The sequence below is a fragment of the Syngnathus leptorhynchus genome, chromosome 17 (assembly GCF_054491065.1).
Source record: "Syngnathus leptorhynchus isolate UIUO chromosome 17, UIUO_Slep, whole genome shotgun sequence".
NCBI classification, from domain to species: Eukaryota; Metazoa; Chordata; class Actinopteri; order Syngnathiformes; family Syngnathidae; genus Syngnathus; species Syngnathus leptorhynchus.
This window is the reverse complement of record NC_141211.1, coordinates 7,469,788-7,492,886: the sequence shown is the minus strand read 5'-3', so window position 1 is coordinate 7,492,886 and position 23,099 is coordinate 7,469,788. Positions and strand designations below refer to the sequence as shown.

General features: G+C 41.2%; 2 protein-coding genes across 4 annotated transcripts; both read left to right on the top strand.

The window, feature by feature from the left end:
- Positions 1 to 954: 954 nt before the first annotated feature.
- LOC147043546 (neuronal migration protein doublecortin-like) lies at positions 955 to 12,330 on the top strand. The gene is made up of 7 exons (XM_085936487.1): positions 955 to 1,103; positions 2,524 to 2,949; positions 3,284 to 3,627; positions 7,974 to 8,076; positions 9,203 to 9,292; positions 10,377 to 10,474; positions 10,568 to 12,330. The coding sequence occupies exons 2-7, from the start codon at positions 2,586 to 2,588 to the stop codon at positions 10,622 to 10,624; spliced, it is 1,056 nt and encodes a 351-aa protein (XP_085792613.1). The 5' UTR covers positions 955 to 1,103; positions 2,524 to 2,585; the 3' UTR covers positions 10,625 to 12,330.
- Positions 12,331 to 12,849: 519 nt separating this feature from the next.
- On the top strand, positions 12,850 to 22,593 carry LOC147043545 (calpain-5-like). 3 transcript variants are annotated; one of them, XM_085936832.1, is made up of 13 exons: positions 12,850 to 12,954; positions 17,792 to 17,980; positions 18,227 to 18,358; positions 18,572 to 18,771; positions 18,970 to 19,162; positions 19,240 to 19,430; positions 19,519 to 19,596; positions 19,671 to 19,866; positions 19,956 to 20,078; positions 21,202 to 21,404; positions 21,494 to 21,615; positions 21,693 to 21,829; positions 21,970 to 22,593. In XM_085936832.1, exons 2-13 carry the CDS (start codon positions 17,816 to 17,818, stop codon positions 22,150 to 22,152), a joined length of 1,923 nt encoding a protein of 640 aa, XP_085792958.1. In that variant the 5' UTR covers positions 12,850 to 12,954; positions 17,792 to 17,815; the 3' UTR covers positions 22,153 to 22,593. The 3 variants fall into 3 exon arrangements, with proteins under 3 accessions (XP_085792958.1, XP_085792956.1, XP_085792957.1); XM_085936830.1 differs by lacking the exon at positions 12,850 to 12,954 and adding an exon at positions 13,448 to 16,177; XM_085936831.1 differs by lacking the exon at positions 12,850 to 12,954 and adding an exon at positions 16,202 to 17,008.
- The last annotated feature ends 506 nt before the right edge of the window (positions 22,594 to 23,099 follow it).

The window sequence follows — 23,099 nt, the reverse complement described above, 5'->3', positions numbered from 1 at the left end:
AATTTGGATCCTGTATCCTCCGTGTTTACATGTGTCCAGAGAAACTGCTCACGACAAGGCATCCAGCTGAGAGCGGAAAATCCAAATCTGCTGCTCCCCCAGCTGCCCCAACCCCTCCATCTTGCCTTGTATTGACAGCGTGTTACCGGCCCCCTCTGTCACACTACAGGCAGTCGGGCGGGGCATGGCAGCTCTGCGCGAGCCGATCACACTGCATTAGAGCTATGCGTGACATGCAAAGGAGAGGCGCCACACTCTGGCAACAGCTGACTTGCAAAGTTGGGCAGGCGAGGATGAGGAATCATAAAATATACTGTACAGCATATGTTGTTCTTTAAAATGTGCTTCACTACCCCTAAGATGAGGTGAACAATCAAGAAAGGTTCACCAAGACGGTTTGCTCGAAAGAAACATTAGACATTTGCACTGTGGCCTACTTTGGAGGAATGGAAGACGTCATTTCTGTTCAACAGTTCACAACAACAAAGGAGATCCTTTTCTTCACATTGTTTGGATAGTAGGGTTTGATCCTCGGATATTGCCGGCCTGTTGGGAGTATCATGTGGTCGTCAGTCCTCTGGCTCACCTTTCTCTCTATTTGACAAGTTTTTTTGTCAAAAACATGCCTTAGTTATTGATATGAGCAGCAGTCAAGCATGCAAATTACTGATGTCCATTCACAGCACAACTGCGATCCCTTGTTGAAAGGCCACAGACGCAACAGGCGAGGATGTAAACCCTCGCTAATGAGGGATGGATTTGTTGTCTCTTTTTTTTTTTTTATCTGTTTTGTGAAACATTTCTTACGTTTTGAAGTCGCACCACTAATTGAAAACGTCTAAAGAGTGACCCACTTTTTCCTGGCACCAATAAACTGACCATAGTGGGCGTGTCCGGTAAACGTCGGCTTTAGGACCCGGCGGCTGCTCTTGTGAGGTAGGCAGCGGCTGGCAGACAAAGGGGAGCAGAGAGAAGCAGCGTGGAGTTTTTCCTGCAGCATTGACACACACGCGCGCGCGCGCTCTCTGACACGCTCCTTTACTCGCACCTCTCCTCGCCCACTTCTGCACACGCTCCTTTCACTGGCACAAGCAGCCACGCAGGTGAGTCCACTTCAAGGTGGAATTACGGATGAAGAAAATCTAATTGAATTTTTAAACTACTGAAGAGAATATTTGAGTTATTTTCCAAGTTCTGCATGCACGGGAGAGTTGTTTCTTAAGACTTGCGCATGCGAAAGAAAGAAAAGCTGGCGTCAGCGCCATGTGCCAGTCCCCCCTAAAGAAATGCGGCGTCATTAATGGAACTTCACCGCTTTTGTCTTCTCTTGTAAGAAAAAAATAATAATAATTTGTGTGGAGGCAGTGTCACATTTTGATTTTCTGAAGTCACTCGTCAGAAACCAGCCCTAAATGTCAAATGCATGCATTTTCTGTCCAATCTCATCAATTTTATCAATCGACACAAAAATTTACTCTCAACTATGATGGTAATTTTCTAAAAATGTTCATATGAATGAGAGGGAAAAAAATACTTTTAGGACTTAAGTGTCCATAGCAGCATGCATTAGGGTAGATGATGTCACCCTAAACTGCAGGAGCCGGCTTGTAGGCAGACAATGGCCTATCCTTCCAGTTAGTCCTCTGAAGGGGAAAGGGGCATTTTTGGAGCAGCAGATGGGCCTGGAACCTGCTCTTTGTCAGCCGAGGACCACCACTGGTCACACCCCTGTCACCGCGCCCCTCATAAAACTGAGACTTCATTTGAAACGATGCATGATATTACTGCGGTCATCATTGCACACTGAAGGTTTTTAGATCTTGCACTGTTGAGATATTTAGCTCGTACAAATAAAGCCCTAATCTCCTTTTAGATTTAAAGTTGCCTCGATGATTGATTGAATTTTTGAAGGGATGCTTTGGGATGCTTACCATATTTCTTTGGTATGTTCATAATGTCATTGGACAAAAGTGTTGGGACATACCAAAATATATTAAATTATTAAATTCATTTTGAACAATTCTATGGTTCCAACTTTGTGGTATTGGTTTAGGAAAGGCCAAACCAGGTATGTAAAGCTGTGGTTAGCTGACTTTGGTTCAGAAGAATTTGCATCTAACCTCAGCCCCATGAAACACCTTTGGGTTCAACAGAGGGACTCTTCAAATCTTGGATAAAATCTTCCTTTAAGTGTTTTAGCTGTTTTAAAAATGCGAGCAACTATGTTTTATGTTCACTTTTTGCTCTTGCCCTATTGTGGAAAGAAGTGCATCGGTTTTGGTTGAATTTATGCCAGTCGGCGTACTTGTCGATGAAAGTGGAGGTGACCTGAAATGGGGGGCAGGTGAGGTGTGGGTATGCAAGTGCTTAAAAGAGATGGATGGTCCTCCAGTCTCAGGATTGTTCATTCCAAAGCACAGCTTGGTGATTGTTTCATGGACGATCATTTGCATATCGCCTGAAGTGGCAGGCAGCATTCGACCTCATTGAAATTCATTGGAACTTTCTTCCTTGTATTTTTAGACTCGGTGTAGCTGGTCCCCCTCGCCTCAATCGTATCAATAGTACCCCAACTCTTGGTCACCATGGAGCTCGACTTCGCACACTTTGACGAGCGAGACAAGGCGTCCCGGAGCCCGCGAAATGGCCGCTTGAACGGACTCCCCAGCCCGACCCACAGCGCCCACTGCAGCTTCTACCGCACCCGCACACTGCAAGCCCTGTCCAATGAGAAGAAGGCCAAGAAGGTGCGCTTCTACCGCAACGGAGACCGCTACTTCAAGGGCATCGTGTATGCCGTGGCCAATGACAGATTTCGCACCTTCGACGCGCTACTGATCGATTTGACTCGCTCGCTGGCCGACCATATCAACTTGCCTCAGGGCGTCCGCTTTATCTTCACCATTGATGGGGCCAATAGGATCACAGCACTGGATGAACTAGAAGAAGGTACGCTTATTTTGCAACATTCTAAGTGATCAATTCAGTCTTAAAGAATCTATCGAATCAACTCATCTGAAGCGGGTCAGTACCCCGCGGCCCCCCCCCTCTAGCACCGCCACTGACTGCAGGTATTTTGCCTCAGTCAATGTGTTTGTTGTAGTTTTTAGTTTCGTCTCTCGGATGTGCTCTCTTTAGACTAAAAGACGCTTTGCAACTCGCCTTGAAACGTTTTATTTGATTTCATTTGCTATGTTTGAGGCATTAGGACACCATTGGGAGTCTCTGGTGTCCACAATATGGTGTAACACTAACCTAATATTGTTATTTGCTGCCATCCCAGGGGAAAGCTACGTTTGCGCTTCAGAGAACGCTTTCAAGAAGGTCGACTACACAAAGAACGTCAACCCCAACTGGTCTGTGAATGTGAAAGCCTCGGCCAGCCAGAAGAGCATTCAATCGTTGGCGGCTCGTGCCGCCAGCGATCCCAGAGAGCAAAGCAAAGACTTTGTCCGACCCAAGCTGGTGACGGTGATGCGTAGCGGCGTCAAACCGCGCAAGGCCGTGCGCATCCTGCTCAACAAGAAGACAGCGCACTCGTTTGAGCAGGTGCTCACAGACATCACGGAGGCCATCAAGCTGGAAAGCGGGGTGGTCAAACGGATCTACACACTGGATGGCAAACAGGTATGTCATTGCCCCACCCACCTCCATCATCAAATTGGGAGTTTGTAGATAGTGAAGACTCTTTCAAAAAGACACATTTTCAGTAAACTCATAGCTGTCTTGCAAATGGCAGCTAGCATAATGCTAACATATAATGCAAAATGCCATTGATGGGCGAACAAACTATTATTACCGGATAAACAGTTGAATTACAAATAGTTAAATGTTATTGTGAAATAACCAATTCCAAGTGGCTTTTATGCCAAAATATATATATATATATATATATATATATATATATATATATATATATTTTTTTTTTTTTAAAGATACTAAACTGCAAAATCTACTGAACAGCTGGGTCAAGCGTTGCAAATCATACCAGTTGTTTCCACATTTTATTCAATGACTTACTATGTCTGTACAATAAATATTCCCCTGTTCTCTTTGTGAACTCTTTAAATCTTGATTTGGTTGTTTATGCAATTCCAGACGACTAATAATTTATCTGAGCATGTGAAATGACTCAAAGTAAATGAGTGTACATTCTCAGTTTGTAATATGAAACTAAATCATACAAGACCATGAGTATAAACCACATCACAAAATCTACCAACTCTCTCTCAGAACTCTTTGAAGCTCTTGAAACACAAATAACCACAATATGAGACAATACAGGGTTTGATTCTTTGTAAAACACACTGGGTGAAAGGTAGAACTTTAAAGGTTCTCATAAGAACCATGGCCTAAAATAAAATCTCACAACAAAGGACACTCGTGACCTGAACTACAAGGCAGGTGAACACTGACTTAAGACAATGAAGGTCATTGTGTGCCTTGCTTCCCCGTTTTTGCTGACCTGCTGGTAAATAGCATGTTGCCATACTTTGTACTTAACCTTTCACTTTGATGGTCAAAACCAATGAAACCACTTAGGTTGAATTACAGCGCTGTAAAAGTACTTGCTACCTTTTGGTCTTAATGGGAGGACATCAGTAACTCTAACCAAACCAGTAACCGAACCCATCCATTTTTTTTTTTTTTTTTTTTTCTTGTCTGGTAAGACCTTGCTGGAGGGGAGAAGCTGTCTCACGATAAATTTAGAAATTGAATTGATTTGAATGCATTCTCCTCTCCCTGGTGTGCCGTCAGTTAGCCGCAAGGTGTTACAGAACTGACATGCCAAATGTTTGGCTACTGCAGTCATAAAATAGGAAATTTTACCTTTTAGAATTTATTTTACCACCAGAGGTCACATATCCTAATCAGAATAAAACCTCGTCATAACTGCAATTAATTGTTTATCCATATAATTGATTTTTGTAACGTCAAATGGCAGAAATGTTTAAAAATGGCCGTACAACATTGATCGACTATAACGACGCTACTGCGTTGGAGGTGATCTGGTAGAAACGTTATTGATGCAGTGCCTGCCCCTCCCTGACTTTGCGCTGCTCCTCCTCCTCCTCCTCTTACCATTGCATAGCGATAGCTGCTAGGTCTGGTTGCTAGGAAACCACATCCCAGGCACAAAGAGAGCCCAGCTGGTGTGGACCGGTCTGCCGGATACTACATCCCGCAGTCTAGTGGGTGTGAAAGTTTCTTATCAATGTAGGTTATGATATTTGTATTCCATTACAGGATGTGATTGATTGCTAGTCTTTTATGTAAGAGGATGATTTTTTTTTTTTCCCCCCGCCCTGTCAGTCTGGAGGCTTTTTTTTTTTTTTTAAATAAATAAGAGTATTGATTTTTGTTTCCCTTCAACATGTAGTACAGACATAGACCCTTCCGTCTGAAAATCACTCCTATTTTTCCTCAAACGCTGCTGCTTTTTTACACGAGTCCAAAAGGGTGGGGTCGATGCATTGAGAGCAGTAATTTTCCATCCTATTGAGTCAGTTGTAATCATTTTATTCTTTTTTTTTTTTTTTTTTTCTCTCCCCTGACAAGGGCGGTGGGGGTGTTAATTGTTCCCATTGCCTTCGAATGTGTTTAACAAATTTAACACAAAATCAGTCTTTATCTAATCGGCTCCAGACCTTTTGTATTAAATTTGCAGTGTCTGGTTTGCGTCTGGTTTGTATTAAATGAATCGAGGGGAAGCTTTCATTTAATAAGTACCATACGCTATTTTGGAAATCTCTTTAAGGTGCACAGTACCCCAATTTCAGGGAATGTTTTTCAGCATGGGAAATGTGTTTATGGCGTCTTAACGACTAAATACATTTGCTGAGGGCAAGAATTGTCTGCTCGCTCTTGAACACACTGCAGAAGCTGTTGTCATGGCGATAAGCTCTGCCGTGATGGATTGGTTTTTTTGACAAAGGACAGGGTATGCTGAGTGGGCCTTTTGTCATTTTCATTGGGGCTTACCTGGCTCTCCTTTGCCCGTTTCATTCAGTCACATCAAGACGTTGCCGCAACCCTTGACTTTCTCCGAGGTTGTTAAAGGGGCGTGTCTCCCTCTTAACAGCATCAACCAGTGAACATGACCTAGGGGGAAAAGAAGGAGTCGCGTTTTAATGATGCTCTGGCCAACATCCGTCAGACAAATGCGATGCTGGCTTCCTCCAGGATGGGGAAGGAAGGGAGGGTGAGGTGGGTTGGGGGGGGGGTCTGAACAAATCAGACACCAGCTGGCCCCCATGACTGTGCAGATATATCTCTGCCGGAATCGCTCATCTGTGCTTCAAATGAGCACTGATGGGAACGTGCTGATGCAGCAAGGTTCCACAGAAGGAAGTTGCTAGTGAATATTGGAAATTGATGTGTTAGGTCAACCCAAGCCCGCTTCTCTTGACCACTGGTCACTCTGAATAATTCAGTTAAGAGTTTTCGGGAGGTCATGTGTTCTTGACAGCTGGTCAAACCGAGATTAGGGGATGGGCTGGGTGGCATGGAGAATGGAGGGGGTTTGGGGGGAGGGCCTTGAAGGGGGATCTCAAAGGAGTCCCTAGTTTTCCAATGCATGCACACATTCTTCCAAATAGACACAATATAATTTATCTTGAATAACTAAGCTCTGTTGTCAGTGTTGCTGTAGTGCCGCCACATGTCAGTGCCACACTTTTGTCTGGCGGATGTGCTATATTTGCTCCAAATATTTTCCAAGATGGCTTTCCAAAGCGACTCTTGACATTTCAAGAGCAAGCGAAGCTGTAGACAGCTGCTTGGCCAATGCACATTGAGTGTATCATCCAAATATATTTTTTTAGTACAACTTGTAAAGAGCAACTGTATAGATCATTTGAAACTAGTATGATCCTTGGCGGCAATGAGATTAGTCTGAGTGCTTTGCTCAGAGAGATTCACTGTTGTTCTTATGCAGGTTATTTATGAGTTTGTAGACGCTTTGAGTTCCCGCTGGAGCTAACCTTTGACTAGAATTTTAAGATCACTGTCTAATAACATCTAATGTTAATTGTTGAGAGGATCGATTGGACAGATGAGTGATCCTAACCCTCGCTGTCACATTTGACACACACAGTCCTGCTGAGAATTATTTACGTTATCTCTTTAATCAGCTCTGTCCTTAAAGCTATTAAAACAGTCGAGCCTCTCCCCTGCGGGCCCGTTTCAGCCCATTTCTCCTCCTCTTGGGGGTCGGAATGAGTGTCTCCTTGAAGCTTCCAGCTCTTTTTGCCACAATGCAGTAATGAAAGTAACATGCATCTAATCCCTTTGCTAATATGTTCACGGTAAAAACAGCATACACATTCAGAAAATTGCTCTGGCTAGCTAATTAACATTTAATCCCGAGAGTCAAAGCACCATCTCTGTGCATCAATGTGGATCATCCTGCTTTTAATCTAGTTGGCAGGGGGGGGGGGGGCAGGATGTGTACTAAGGGCGCACATTGAAGAGGGAGGGTACAGCTGTTGGATGCCATGCCAGAAAGTCACCAGCACACACTTGTTGGCCAGGACAGCTGCTTTGGGTTGGTGGGACCTTCCCAAATTATCTGGAGCTCATAGTTTAGATGTGTATCATGAAATGTGCCATGATGCATTGCCACGGTCCCCAAATGTGACGCCGCAGTGGCCATTTATCATCTTCAGACAAACACTGTGCCCTGGAAGCTGCTTGATAGCATATTGGCTTATTTTTAGCGCTAATGTCAAATATGGATATCAGTTGTAAATGTAGACTTAACTACAGCAAAACATATCTTAAGTTCTTAACTATGGAAAAAATTAAAATGAATGTCACATGCCCTCAGCATTGCGTCTTTTGCAAATATAAATGGTTTGATATTTTCTATACTATAAAATCCATAATGGAGAGATGCATGTACTGTTTCTCTTTATGAGAGTTGATTATGTACTGTAATTCCTGCTCATGTTTTCTGTCCTATGACCTCATAGGTTACTTGCCTTCAAGATTTCTTTGGGGACGATGATGTCTTCATTGCATGTGGACCTGAGAAATTCCGTTACGCCCAGGATGACTTCTCCCTGGATGAGAATGGTACAGTTATTATCTTACAATACAAGAACTGTATGGAAAAAAAAAAAAAAAAAAACTCTTCCTTCACAGCAATAAGGATGCTATAAATCTGCAGGTTTTTTTTTTTTCATGGCAGCAGTAGTGCATACCTATCTAGCAATATCCCCAGACAAGAGCTGTTTGTTTTTTGTCACCTCCACTGTGGCTAAATAGGCTTAATATTGCCTGTGGTGCTCAATGATTGTTGAGGGAAGCAGTCAGAGGGAGGCCAATGAGGAAGCAGAAAGGGAGCCTGTTATCTGCAAGCAGCAGCGGGAATGAGAAAAAGGTAGAAAAAGAAGCGTTAATCTGCCCGGTGACAGGTTTAGGCCAGTTGATGTGTCGCTGCTGATACTGACGAGAAATGTTAAAGCAATCCTCTTAGTGAGTCTCTGTACGCCCATGAAGCCTTTGTTCTTTCTTTTTTTTTTTAACCAACTTGCTCTGAATATTAACACATTCTAATGCGAGTTAGTTTTGAAGGCTTCTTTGTCTACCACCTTGCAATATGATGCAGTGTATGTATAATTGGACTAAGTTGCCTTTTTCAGCATCTTTGCTTGCCATAATATTAGAATTCAATTTTATCACGCTTTATTTGCATGTTGCTACCAAAAGTTAAGAAAAGCAATCAATGATGAGGGCTAGATAGTTCATCTTGATTATATTCGTCCCGCAACAAGAGGTTACCCGGCAACCGTAAATGAGGTCTGTGGCCTTGGGCGATATCCAAGTCACCACATTTTCCACTTAACAAAAATACACAAGAAGCTGTGTTTCTATTGCTGCACATCACATTTAGCCAAAGTCAATTTGAGATTTATTTTGTTTCCAAGCAGCAGATGGAAGACTACAAAATATGTGATGGTATTTTCTGCTTCACGAGCCCAAAACATTTAACAATTTCAGATTATGATGTAAAATAATGCTTAAATAACAATGTTGGATGAAATTCAGCCTCTCTAGCAACATATTTGTCAGACTTGAATCGTAACAGTTTTATCATTCATTCAAATAGAAAAAAAAAAAAAACCTCATGGCAGCAAGCCTGCTTACTAATTGTTGTGAAATTCATTTTTCAAAAAGTGCTGATGGTCTGCCTTTGCAGAATGCCGAGTGATGAAGAATCAGAAAGCTCATCGTAGTTTGATCAAGAGTCCTGGATCCATCATACGCTGCAAGTCCCCTGCTGAATCAAGTAAGCTTCTTTTTTTTTTCTTTCTTCACCTTCACAAATAAGAACGCATGAATAGCAAATAAATCATAGCAGCCTAGCTAATAAAAAAATCAAACAAAGGCAGCTGATGCATGTAGCCTAGTAGTGGGGGTGGAGGCACAATCCTTCAGTCTTATTTCACCGACTTGATTGTTTTATTGATCGATATTGATTGGGGAAGCCGTGGACACAATAGCTGTTCAGTATTTTGTATTTGTACACCAGATGCCTGTTTTCCTGCACTCAATGAAATAATTCAGTGGTTTGGATTTTCCATGGAATGTTATTACATGCTACAAAATCCGAACGCTTGGGGGATTTTATGTACTAATGTGCTAAGTGTTGTGGCTTTTGGGTGGCCTTCTTTTAATGATACACTTGGGTCTGAGTGAGTGATTTTAAATGAAGCTTAACAATGAATCTTTGTTCAAGAATTTTGTTTAAACCACCTGGCTGACAGTTTCCTCAAGTCTTTTTATCTTTTGTAGACAAAAAGCTCCGTTAACCCACTTCACAAATTCTTGCGCTGCTTTTGAATATAAACACTAATACACTAGTGGATGGAATCCAACAATGTGACACAATGAAAACCAAACAAATGACTTTCAACTTTTAGAGGAATGTAAATTACAGATTGGAAGAAAACCACCAATCATTTTTGGTGCGATTAAAAAATGAAACAATCCTTTTGATGCTTGCTTGTGTCATGTTTGTCTTTCCTTTGGCGTCGCTCTTTAATGAAACAAAATTACATTGCGCCACCATTTCGTCAAAACACAAATATGCTGTATTTACAATAAAAGTGTACAATTTAAAACGGATCCCATGTGTCTTGTCAAAATGAGAATCAATTATTTAATTACACACATTTAAATTCGCTGCTCTCGGTGATGCATTTTCTTGTGAGAATATCAAAACTCAAATACGACTACACTCAACCAGGAGCTGCTGTCTATCACAGCTCACACTCTCAAGCATACTTGTTGATATCACACACAGGAAACATCGAGTCTCTAACAGAAACAGTAGTTTTTCTAAGTATCATACTTTTATGTTGTCCTCTCAGCCAACGGAACAGGCTCCAGCAGCCAGATTTCCACACCCGTCTCCAAGCACTCTCCCACCTCCTCCCCGACCAGCCCTGCACCCGCTAACAAACAGAAGGTACTAAAACACACTCTAGCTGTTCTTTATTTTTTTTTGTTATATTTTTAAATCCTTCAATGAGTTATCTGAACATGATCTGTGTGTTTACAGGATCTCTACCTGCCCTTATCTCTGGATGATGATGATTCTGTTGGGGAGTCCATGTAGACTCTGAAACCTTTTTTTGTAAACTTGTGGCTTTCCAGCTTTTCTAGAGTGCCACCTTGTGGTCGAGGAGACCCACTTAGGTGTCAACTAGAATTCTCTTTGCTGCTTGGGAGCACAAAAACACCCACTCTTGTTTTTTTATTTATTATCAGTTTTTACCACAAAATATTCATCTCACAATGCCACAAATGTTTTCACAAATTTCACTGCCACTGTTTAGAAATTTTCTTTTTTGCACACACTACGCTCCAATCACAAATTTCCCAGCAGCAAAATGAGTGATTATAGGGTGTCAGATCTGACTTTTATATGCCTTTCCATCTATGATAACTTTTTTTTTTTTTTTAGGGTGCTAAAGCTAGTCTTTTTTGAGAGGGGGGTGAGCCCCGTGTTTTGAACCTGCTGTAAATACTGTTCATAGTTCTCATAACCTTTCCTGGTATTCCGGTCACCATTGCTGTGCTTCCATAAAGTCATCTTAATGTTTGTTCAACTTTTTCTGGCTGTAGTCAAAGTAAAAGAACTCCTGAGGTAGCAATGTGTGGAAAGATCTCCTGAAAAGGAAGCTTTCTTCATCAATAATTGCAATAACTATGAAAATATTGCAGAAAAACATTCCACACATTCCTCAGGCATTTTTTTGTTTGTTTGTTTAATGGCTCCACATATACATTTGCAGTCTATACCCGGTTACATCATATACCCTCCATCTTGTACATATTGCTTTGCATGATACTGGTGAATTATTTTAAAGCTTTAGGTGCAAAAAAAAAAAAAAAGCTGATTTGAAGGACCTAAGATTAACCAAAGTTCATCTTGTTAAATTAGGCCAATCAGTACACGGCAGTGTTTTGGTAACATTTTAATAAGTCACGGATAAATACGTAAAGGTCACAAAGCCAAAGTGTTTCAGCATCTGTTTAGGAAAAAAGACTTAGCTTCTATAAACATTTCTGGAGGAACATCTGGTGATGCAAACATGTTCCTCCCAAGGCTCTAACATAATATTGCTTTTAATATTTGATAAAGTTTATTAATTTATAAGAATGGTACGTGTCTTGAATTTTTCTCTATGCCCATTAGTACTTTAAGTCGCCTTGTGCAGCTCTTTTTTTTAATATATATAATAAAAAGTATGTGATTTTGTTTCCTAAGAGTTTTCCTCAGGTTTTGCTGGCAATCAAGCCTGAGACTCTTTTGATTCAATTGGATGACACTGAAGCACAACCAGGTCCAGGCACTTTGAATGTCTGCATGGCAGGACCACAATTTACCCCCGAAAAACGATGTGAACAAAGTGCTACTTGTATAGCCTCAGTTTTTCAATTAACATCTATGCATCTGGATTTTAGGAGTAATGATGAAATGTTCATGCCGTTTGTCGACGACGTCTAGGAACCACAAACAAATGTCCGTGTGGGGTTTAATCATCATCAACATTGGTGCCTTGTTTTTGATCAAAACAAGAATCTTGCTTGCTATTTTTGAACCACTTTTTCCAAATGAGGCTTACCAACAATACTTGTTTTGTAGACTTAGACACTTTATCATGGTGTATCCTGTACTATTTTATATTCCACCTATGCCTTTTCTCCTAACATAACTGACTTTTTTTGTGGTATTTTGCAATGTCAGTGGCTTGTTTCAGTGCTTCATTCAATGTAATAACCGGCATCATTTTGCAATTAAAACACTTGTACAACTACGTCACCTACGTCATCATTTATTACATTTACAGTGAGGTCCTTCCATTCATGTACTCCTACCACGTAAAGGCTTAGAATTGTCAATGAAGGCAAAGCTCTACTTTTGTCTAAAACTTCCCCACTCTAACATAGTTGCTTGGCACCGGAAATCCACAAGATGGCAGCAGAGTACTTTTCATAATTTAAAAAAATGAAATTGCATTAGTTTCAACTTTGTTCTTTGGCGCAAAGTTGCCACAAGATGTGTGAAAATGAGGTCACTTATTGTGCACCTCATGAAGATCACATGAATGACATTTATTACGCCACCGTGTAACCGCTGGTCGACTGCGTTGCGTTTTAGGAGTCGAGAATGATGACGCACAGCAGGAACGCGTCTTGCTTGCGTTTAATAGTCTCAAATACAAAACCTGACGATGACTGCACAAAACAAAGCCCTCTCGTCAAATGTGGCGATACAACGTACGCGTTCCCCCATGGACATCAACAGAAAAAGTGGAGTGTCAAAGGCGCCTGCATAACTTAAAAGGGGCCACTGTCACATGAATTATTGAAGTAGGGGAGCCCACGGAACATTTGTTCCACCCTTTGAAATTGGAGGATTTTGGGAAAAGAACACGTCAGGTATTCATCATTTTATAGACCATTATAATACAGCGCAGTAAGTATTTCATTTTTAAAAAACAATATTATTTCTCCGGTCATTTTTTTGTGCTATTTTATGTCTGTACGGCGACCTTGAAAGGCGCCTGATAAATAAAATGTATTATTATTAAGTTATAGGTATAACAATTGGAATCTGCTGCCATCTGCTGACTGTACGGTCGTGTATTGTTACCCTTCTTGTGAATTTGGGGATAATTAGTGGCGGAATGTAAGGATAAAGTTTATCTAAACATAGATTTTTTTTTTTTGCAGTTGTCACACTGCCCAAAATTAATTAAAGATTGTAAACATTCTTATCTGGCATTGCCCTCTATTTAAAAATATAAACATAAGACATAAAAAGTCACGCTAGTGACCTTGTGGCATTTGTGCTTTAAAAGCTAAACGGCATTTTATTGCATATTCGACCTGGGTTAAGACCAAGGTGACCCTGCCTAGTGCTGCAAACAATGTCAGTGTAATTCATTTGGCCTGTATCCAAACATTGAAGAAGTCAGTATGTGGGGTCGTAAGTTCAAACATCTGTATACACCTTCATAGTTCATTGCTCCTTTGGTCATGTGACTTTGAGATGCTCTAAATGCAATTTGGGCCAGTGTGAACAATTTTGTTGCATTCGCCTAAAACAAAAAAAGATGTGGATGTGAATGTTGGCGGATATTCATTTTGGGAATATGGTTTCAGTGTGCCGATATCTGACCACCCAAAAGCTGGTCATCGAGGATCTGCCCCGGGAGGCGGTGGGTAGGCATACGGATCACATGACCTACCCAACGTATGTAGATTTTTTTGGCGCAAGGAGATTCAGGCAGGATGTTTTCACTGAAATGGGATGTTAGGCGGAGTAGCGTGATCCGTGGATCCACTGATAAGAGGGAAATGCCTCTGGTGTTCCGATTACTGAAGACAAATTGTTTATGTTTCACAAATACTGGCTGAAATGGCTGTGACATATTGGCCCAGCCTGTTTTAATCACTTGGGAGGCATTCACTGGTGCAAGATTGCTTTTGGATCATTTTTTTATTTCGTTTTTGGGAAAGATGATAAGAAGCATAATTATTATTGTTATCAGTGTGGGACAAAGCAAGTTTTAACTTGATCGGTGTGGGACAAAGCAAGTTTTAACTTTTGGTCACAATTATTAAACTATCAGTTTAATTATTTTATTAATAATCAGGCGGCAGCTCCCGGATACTAATTTGAAAATTTGGTAAATGTGTTCCGGAATGCTGAAGAAAATGTGGAAAAGTGATATAAACATGAAAAACATTATATTGCCAAAGTGCATGTGAATCCTTTTTTTTTTTTTTTTTTTCCATGAACTTGACTTGCATTTTTAAACATCACCGATTACTTTCCCAGCTCAATCCTGATCCATGAGATTTACTTTGAATTTATTCTTGAGCTAGTCCATTCATCTTCTATATAACGCTATGTTTGTGGTCTTACTTAACTATAAACACCTTACCAAAATACACCGCATGATCACATTAGCCTGGAACTCTAAAATAGATAACACACACACGTATACGCACACAAACACACTATCACACACACACACACACACTGCCGCAAACAGTAGTTTTCCCCACAGACTGGCAATTAAATCATAGGTCTGGCAGCCGGGAAATCGGAGTGAAATTATTTCTCATGTGTAACACAAAAAAACAATAATGGAGGAAGTCAACACATAGAGGAGAGTGCTGGAAAACTGGCAGGACGCGACTCCAACAATCCAGTTATGCATTGACTGTGTGGGAGGATCAAAGGCGGCCTGGTAAAAACACTCAAGAGCAAAATTCTAGTGAAGCAGGAAGGCATTCATCCCTGCGTCAGAGATGTGGGGAACTCGGTGGTTTTTTATATCCAGAATTGTTGACTTGAAATGGATCATCAGAATCTAGCCAAGACATTTGGTCACTGAATTGATTTTGATTATGTACCTAACCGTGCAAAAGAAAACATGTCTACTTTGATGTAAATCTAGTTTATGTTAGCTTGGATATTATGATCGCTTCAGTGTAATTCATTTGGCCTGTATCGAAACACTGAAGGAGTCGGTGTGTGGGCTCACGTTCAAACATCTGTATACGTACATCTTCATAGTTCATTGCTCCTTTGGTCATTTGACTTTGAGATGCTCTAAATGCAAATTGGGCCAGCGTGAACAATTTTGTTGCATTCGCCTAAAACAAAAAAAGATGTGGATGTGAATGTCGGCGCATATTCCTTTTGGGAATATGGTTTCAGTTATTACAAAGCCTTCAAATACTTAATTGAATATTTCCACAGCCAGATTCTCAAGAGGTATTCACAATATTCTTCTGGGGATAAAAAAAAAACCCATAACGGATAAGGGGGGGCTCTCTATGCATCCAACTTGAAATTTATTTTATGTCCTTGTTCAGCTGTGAGTCTTCCATTTGTTTAAACATCACCGATCACTTTCACATGTCAATCCTGATCCGTGAGATTTCTTTTTAATTTCTTCTTGAGCTAGTCCATTCATCTTCTGCACAGATTTGGTGTATTTCCTTTGGCTCTCTTGGAACATTCTTCTTCCCTTCCCTTCACGGTGGAAGATTATCTGAAAGACTTCTTTTTCCTTTCTGTCTCAAAGAGTCAAAGAGCCTCTTGTGCTCCTTCCCTGACTTCAATCCAGACAACAGAGTGCTCGCCAGTTTGTCTTTTTTACTACACCTCACCTAGTGTCCACACTGAATGGCCCTGGTAGTCCTGTTAATTGTCAGGCTTTTAAATACGACTGACCTTTGGCCTCTGTGTGCGATTCCAAACAATACGGCTACTATATAAAAAGCTCTAGCCGATTCCACACACACTGTGATGGCTTATGGGAGCAATGCAAATCAAACACAACAAGTTTTGGCTTGTTTGACCTGCAAGGAGCTCTGGAGTATTCAGTTTCGGTCTCCCCTTCCCTCCTCTTTCTCCTCTGCAGCTTTTGCATGAATGCACGGAACTGCTGGTCAGACCAGTTTTCTACTCGTGCTTGTGGCCTAATTACGACATTTGCTTCAGGGAGTTTACGTAGCTCACGATCTGGATTTGAACCTTCCCCCCCTGTCGTGTTTTATGGAAACAGACTTTGAAATCAAAACGTGGGATCCAGTGGGGATTTTGAATGTGACTGACCTCAGAAAAGAAGACAGCACTCTATAGGTGAGTGTTACCTTTATTACCTTAGCGCAGACTACTCACAGATCATTAGGTGTACCTGCATCTGCATGCTCTTATGACAATCCATTAGTTTGTTAGATCTGATATGCACTTCTAAAAATATGATCATGATTAGTCACATCAGCGTTTGTAATAGTTCCACAAAGTATCATAATAAATATATTGTTAAACAAATACTTTGACACTGCCACTCAAAACCGGACATTGGATACAATTTCTGAATTGGATTGGATTGTGCACGCTTCATTTACATATGAAACAATAAAAATGGCAAAATAATACTTTTTTTAAAAAAATAATCAACGCTACATTTATGATCTAACTTAAATATAAACACCTTACCAAAATACACCGCATGATCACATTCGCCTGGAACTCTCAAACACACGCACACACACACACACACACACACACACACACACACACACACACACACACACACACACACACACACACACACACACACACACACACACACACACACACACACACACACACACACACACACACACACACACACACACACACACACACACACTGCCGCAAACAATAGTTTCCCCCTCAGACTGGCTCCTCAATTAAACTACAAGTCTATCAGCTGGGTAATCGGAGTTAAATGATTTCCCATATGTATGTGTAACACAATATCGGAGGAAGTTGACACATAAGAGGAGAGCGGTGGAAAACTGGCAGGGCGCGGCTCCAGCACAGCATTAATGCACCGACTGTGTGTGGGAGGATCAGAGGCGGGCAGGTAAAAACACTCGAGCTTCCTTCTCGTGGAGCAGGAAGGCATTCGTCCCTGCGTCAGAGGTATGGTGAACTCGCTACTTTCTCTTATCTAAAATTGTTTACTTGAAATGGATCATCAGAATCCAGTGAAAACATTTGGTCAATATTTGTGTTACAATTACTGAATTGATTTGGATTACCTATCGAATGTTTTGGCCGTGCAAAAGAAAACATGTTTACTTTGATTGTCGTCTTAAGAGTTTTTGATCGCTTCATTGTAATTCATTTGGCTCGTATCTAAAAACTGAAGGGGTCAGTGTGTGGGGTCGTAAGTTCGAACATCTGTATACACCTTCATAGTTCATTGCTTCTTTGGTCATGTGACTTTGAGATGCTCTAAATGCAATTTGGGCCAGTGTGAACAATTTTGTTGCATTCGCCTAAAACAAAAAAAAAGATGTGGATGTGAATGTTGGCGCATATTCATTTTGGGAATATGGTTTCATTTATGACAAAGCCTTCAATAACTTCATTGAATATTATTAGTTCATTGCCCCTTTAGCCATGTGATACTTTAAGATGCTCCAAAATGCAATTTGGGCCAGTGTGAACAATTTCATTGCATTCAACAAAAAAAGATGTGAATGTTGGCGCATGTCTATTTTGGGAATATGGTTTCAGTTATTAGAAAGCCTTCAATAACTTCATTGAATATTTCCAGAGCTAGACTCTCAAGAGGTATTCACAAAATTCTTCTGGGGATAAAAAAAAAATAAAAAAAAGAATATGGCAGCATTTGCCAAAACCGGGGAAGGGGGGCTCAATATGCATCCAATTTGAAATGTATATCATTCCCTTATTCAGCTTTGAGTCTTCCATTTGTGGACCATGTTCTCCTCTGCGACTCCCTACAAGAACCAGCATTATGCTGAGCTAAAGAAGGACTGTATCAGGAGTAAGAAACTCTTTGAGGATCCCGAGTTCCCGTGCATCGATGCGTCACTGTATTTTCGCAAACCACCACCTGGTAAGGTGCAATGGAAAAGACCTCGGGTGAGTTGTACTCTTTGGGAAATTTTGACATGTCTAGAAGGGACAATCCAGAGTTGCTGGACAAGATTCCACAGTTTGTTTGAGCATGTAGACAAAGTGTAAATGTTATCAAGTGTATCTAATGGTGCCGGGTGCTGCTGTTATCGCTTATCAGTTCTGACTCACAGGCGAGACATGCACCACATAGATTTTTGAACAAATTTGTCAATAACTTTCATGTGATCCAGTCATACTTTTGTGCTGCAGGAGATCAGCAATGATCCTCACCTGTTTGTGGAGGGTGTCAGCGCACATGACTTGAACCAGGGCTCTGTGGGGAACTGCTGGTTTGTGGCCGCCTGCTCCTGTCTGGCACTGAAGCCCAACCTCTGGAAAAAAGTGAGCGTCATGTATTTAGAAATATGACCTATATTGTGTTCATGTTAGCTGACAGTAGGAATTCGCCTGAGGCTATTTCAAAATGAATCTTGAGTTTCTTTTTGTTTTGTTTTGCACTGCCATTCTTTTATCTTTACGAGAAAAAAATGCAAACAAAATGCTCTCGACAACAAAATAGTGGTGCGATTAAAAAGGTTTTCATCGTGTATGCAGGTAATTCCAGACTGGAAGGAGCAAGAGTGGGACCCGGAGACCTATGCCGGAATCTTTCACTTTCAGTTTTGGGTGTTTGGAACGTGGATGGATGTGGTAGTGGATGACCGGCTTCCTACCATCACTGGAGAGCTCATCTACTGTCACTCCAAAGACAACAATGAATATTGGAGCGCTCTGCTGGAGAAAGCCTATGCTAAGTGAGTCAACCATTTATCATGGCAGCTTGTTACAATTGTGGACACCATCAAAAAATACTTGGTGGACTATTATTATCTCTTTTGTGTCTGCCTTTGAACTTTACCTAGCAACAAGTGGCAGTTCTCCCATTGATAAAATTCCACTGATAGGAAAAAGACAACATAAGGGCCCAAACGTGCCTTGTGTTGTGTGTCTAGGCTATCTGGCTGCTATGAGTCGCTGGAGGGAGGCAACACTGGAGACGCAGTGGTGGACTTCAGCGGAGCCGTGGCTGAGGCCATCAACCTGGGAGCGGAAGCTTACTATAAGGACCAGAAGAAGCTGGACCATCTCTTTGCAGATCTACTCAAGGTGTACGATCGTGGCGGAATCATCAGTTGCTCCATCAAGGTGTTTGGCATGTCCTCCTTATTTGATCGCTCTACATCAGAGATGGTCCTACATGTGAGATGTTTCCTTTTTATCAGGCAGAAGCTCACGAACTTGAGCTCAAGCTGGCCAATGGGCTGGTGAAAGGTCACGCCTACTCAGTGACAGCAGTGAAAAGGGTGCGTCTGGGTCACGGACTGGTGGCCTACTTCAAGAATGATACCATTCCCTTGATCCGCATGAGGAATCCGTGGGGCAAGACGGAGTGGAATGGAGCCTGGAGTGATGGGTGGGGACCCCAAACATACATCCAAATCCACCCAGCCATTTTCTATACAATTTCTCTCGGATTACTTTGCATTCTATGTCTCTCTCAGCTCGGCGGAATGGTCAAAGGTCGGTGATACCGAAAGAGGCAACCTCGGCATCACAGTGGAGGACGATGGAGAGTTCTGGTACATAATCAATTGATAATCCTCTATCAGTGACCACATCCTCCTTTTAATCATTGCGACTTGAACTTCCACAGGATGTCTTTCACAGACTGGTGCAAGTACTTTACGGATGCCGACGTGTGTCGTCTCATCAATACATCAGCGATCAGTATCCATAAGACCTGGCATGAGGTTGTCCACTTTGGAAGTTGGACCAAGCAATCTGAACCGCTCTTAAACCGCTGCGGCGGCTGCGCCAACCACAAGCAAACCTTTCTGCAGAACCCACAGGTACTATGGAGCAACAATATACAATACTTATAACATTTTATAATATTAGAACAAGAATGAGTGTTCTAATTTTTTTTTTTTTTTGGTAGTATGTGTTTGATGTCACAAAGGAGGCGGATGAGGTCCTCATCTCTTTACAACAAAGAGATATGAAGATTCACAGGAAATATGGTCAAGGGGAAAATCTAACAATCGGCTTCAGCGTCTTCAAGGTAAAATAAACACATAGGAGATAATAAGGGAAGCTAAACAAGAACTACGAAATACAACTACAATAAATTAAAAAGGCTCATCATGGAGAAGTGACATAAAGCTGTCATCAGAGCTGAGACCCAGTGGTTTTTAGCGTCAATGAGAACGTTCCAACAGCAATATACACAACATAAATTTACACTATTATAATGAATTAAAATTGACATCATGAATTGAAAATTACATCATCAGCACACGCGCTAGCTGCACTTTGAAAATGTATCGCCAGGTGACGACACTTTAATGGGACCTAAATAGGGAAAAGAATTACACAGGCAAGCAAATTAATTATTGTACAATATACGATTCAATATGTGTCGTATAAAAAAGTAAAAATGTTAAGACACTTTTTTGGCATGTCTAAAAATGTCTATTAGCTACACAGTCTGGGATGTGTGGACACAGGCCAAAAGACAATTTGTTTTGGAAAGAAAGAAGGCTCATTTGTCCATATTTTGGCTTTGGCTGAAGATTGAACAAATGGAATTTTAATGACACCTATTGAGTTTATCGGATCATATCAGGGCTGTTTATCAGTAGGACATTCGATCATAGCAAATCATTTATGTTAATCGCTCTAAGCTGAAGAAACCTTACAGGACATGCCAGACAGTGAGAAAACAACCAACCGGTCTTTAGTTTTTAAAACACACGCTTTCTCGCAAACGGTTTCTGTACAGTCTTGAAGAACGTTTTCTCAGATTAGGCTTTCCACACTTAAATCTATGCCAAACCTTTTCCTTTAATACACTTGACTTGACATCTGGCTAAGGTCAAACACACATCATACGCTCTTATCATGCTGATTATGGAGGCTCTGGTCAGCATTTAAGGTCAGTACCGCAATCAACATGTCATTTTAAGAAGTAGTTGTCTGCACATGGCTAAGTGAAAACATCCAATTATTCATCGTTATTCGAACTTCGTGAGATACACTTTTACAGATGGAGGGGAAAATGATGAATTGTTTCATATTTGTCCTGTAGGTGTAAATTATATCCTCAAACACCAGGAGGCAGAAGAACACAAGTTCCCTCAGTAAAACTATTAGACGTCAGCTTTCTGCTAAACTATCTATCACAGGTGGAAGTGAACAGAAAATACAGGCTGCACGACATCTTGACCCAGAAATGCGAGGTGACGTCTACCTACATCAACGCCCGCACGGTCTTCATGAGGTCCACGCTGAAGCAGGGCCGTTACGTCATCATGCCCACCACCTTCCAGCCTCACATTCTGGGAGACTACATGTTGCGACTTTTTACTGACGTGGACTCGGGCTGTAGGTAATCTAAATGTCACACACGTTCAGGATGTTTCATCATCATCTGCATCATCATCTAGAAAGTCATGTGTCTAATTTCTGTGCTTCCAGGGAGCTGAGCGAGGATAAGCCAAGGGTGAGATGTTGGAGTTCTTTCTTGGGTTACCCACAAGTCGTGACGCACGTCTACGTCCATGCTGCCGAGGGGCTGCAAAACCAGGACAGTACAGGGGGTCAGTCGCTTGGTTTTAACCCAAATTGACATCCTATAAAGTGCACGCCTCTGACGTGGCCCTGTGGTTCCATGCAGGTGCAGACCCATATGTGATCATAAGCTGTGAGGGCCACTCAGTAAGATCTCCAATCCAAAAGGACACTTTGACACCAAACTTTGAAACAAGTGGTGTTTTCTACAGAAAGAAGCCCAGGAAGCCTTTAACTGTGCAGGTAAGATGTTTGTTTGCATTCTCATTTGTGTCAACTCTTGCTTTTTACTGTTTGTATACACTCTTGTCATTTTTTTTTTCAAAAGTATTTTCAAATCAGATTGTCTTTTTGTCTCTCAAAACCCGCCTGCCTGACGCCAGATTTGGAACAACAACGCAGTGCAGGATCAGTTTATGGGCCAAGTGATGCTTTCTGGTTCCGTAAAGGACACCACCAATCCTCAGAGGCTTCGGCTGAGGAAGCAAGGTCGTAACATGGCCGACGAGATGCCCGGCAGCGTCACTCTGAGAATAGTCACTTCCACTCAGCTTACCTCCATTTGAAGCTCCGTGCGGAACTGTGAAACTATGACAACTTGCCATTAAGGTCAATGTATACTATGATATGCATATTTGTAAAGTAAGGCAATGTTGGACAGTGTGAATGTTAATTTTTTTCAACCTTTATATCTTACGAGTAACTTATACATTTTATAACTGTTTACACTTAGGATCATCTGTAAGGCTAATAGTGTGTTCATTTATTGGTATTCTTAATATCAACTTTGGTAATTTCTTAATTATTGGGGCGTTTCTAATATTTTGGTTACGAGAGGAGCAAAATATTAGAAACAGCTCCAAGTATGATGAAACCATCAAAACCAGATTAATATGTGACAGTTTCATTTACAACTGAGTATTATTATCTTTTGTTTGTACAGCTCTTTTACTAAATTTTGTGCACACTGAGTGTATTAAAACACAATCAACCATCTATTTTCAAAATGCATCTCTACCTCTTTCTCACTTTTTACAGCTCAACAATTCCACAAATTTGTAAACCTTGAATGCAACTCACTATAAGCCACATTGCATTACAGCAACTCGGTTTCTTTTTATTTCAGTCCAGTTCCCAAACTGCAATAATTTTTTTTTGTACACTCAAGACACAGCCATGCACAATTCAAAGTTCAAAAAGTCTATTGCTTCAACCACAATTAAAAATAGTTTATCCAAAACCTCATTTCCCCGTCGGGCTTTTTATGTCCTTTTTGTCCTCAAAGGCGGGGAGCAGCCAGCCTGCTGAGGTACGCCAAATGGATCAGCAGTTTTACAAAGCTTGACAATAATAAGAGTAGTAGTAATGATAATAATTTAAAAAGTAACATTTTTTTGTCTTTGTTCCATTCTCTTGATACACATTAATAGAGGAATTTTTACACCACGTGTACAGATTGACACATTCAGAAGATAGGAATGCACAGGAGCCACCACGGAAAGGGGGAAGGCGG

Bases quoted from the DNA above. Each gene is read 5' to 3' on its own strand.
- LOC147043546 (XM_085936487.1), top strand. From the start codon at position 2,586: ATGGAGCTCGACTTCGCACACTTTGACGAGCGAGACAAGGCGTCCCGG. The intron at 2,950-3,283 runs GTACGCTTATTT...CTGCCATCCCAG, and splicing joins ACTGGATGAACTAGAAGAAG to GGGAAAGCTACGTTTGCGCT. The intron at 8,077-9,202 runs GTACAGTTATTA...CTGCCTTTGCAG, and splicing joins CTTCTCCCTGGATGAGAATG to AATGCCGAGTGATGAAGAAT.
- LOC147043545 (XM_085936832.1), top strand. From the start codon at position 17,816: ATGTTCTCCTCTGCGACTCCCTACAAGAACCAGCATTATGCTGAGCTA. The intron at 19,163-19,239 runs GTGTTTGGCATG...CCTTTTTATCAG, and splicing joins TCATCAGTTGCTCCATCAAG to GCAGAAGCTCACGAACTTGA. The intron at 19,867-19,955 runs GTACTATGGAGC...TTTTTTTGGTAG, and splicing joins CCTTTCTGCAGAACCCACAG to TATGTGTTTGATGTCACAAA.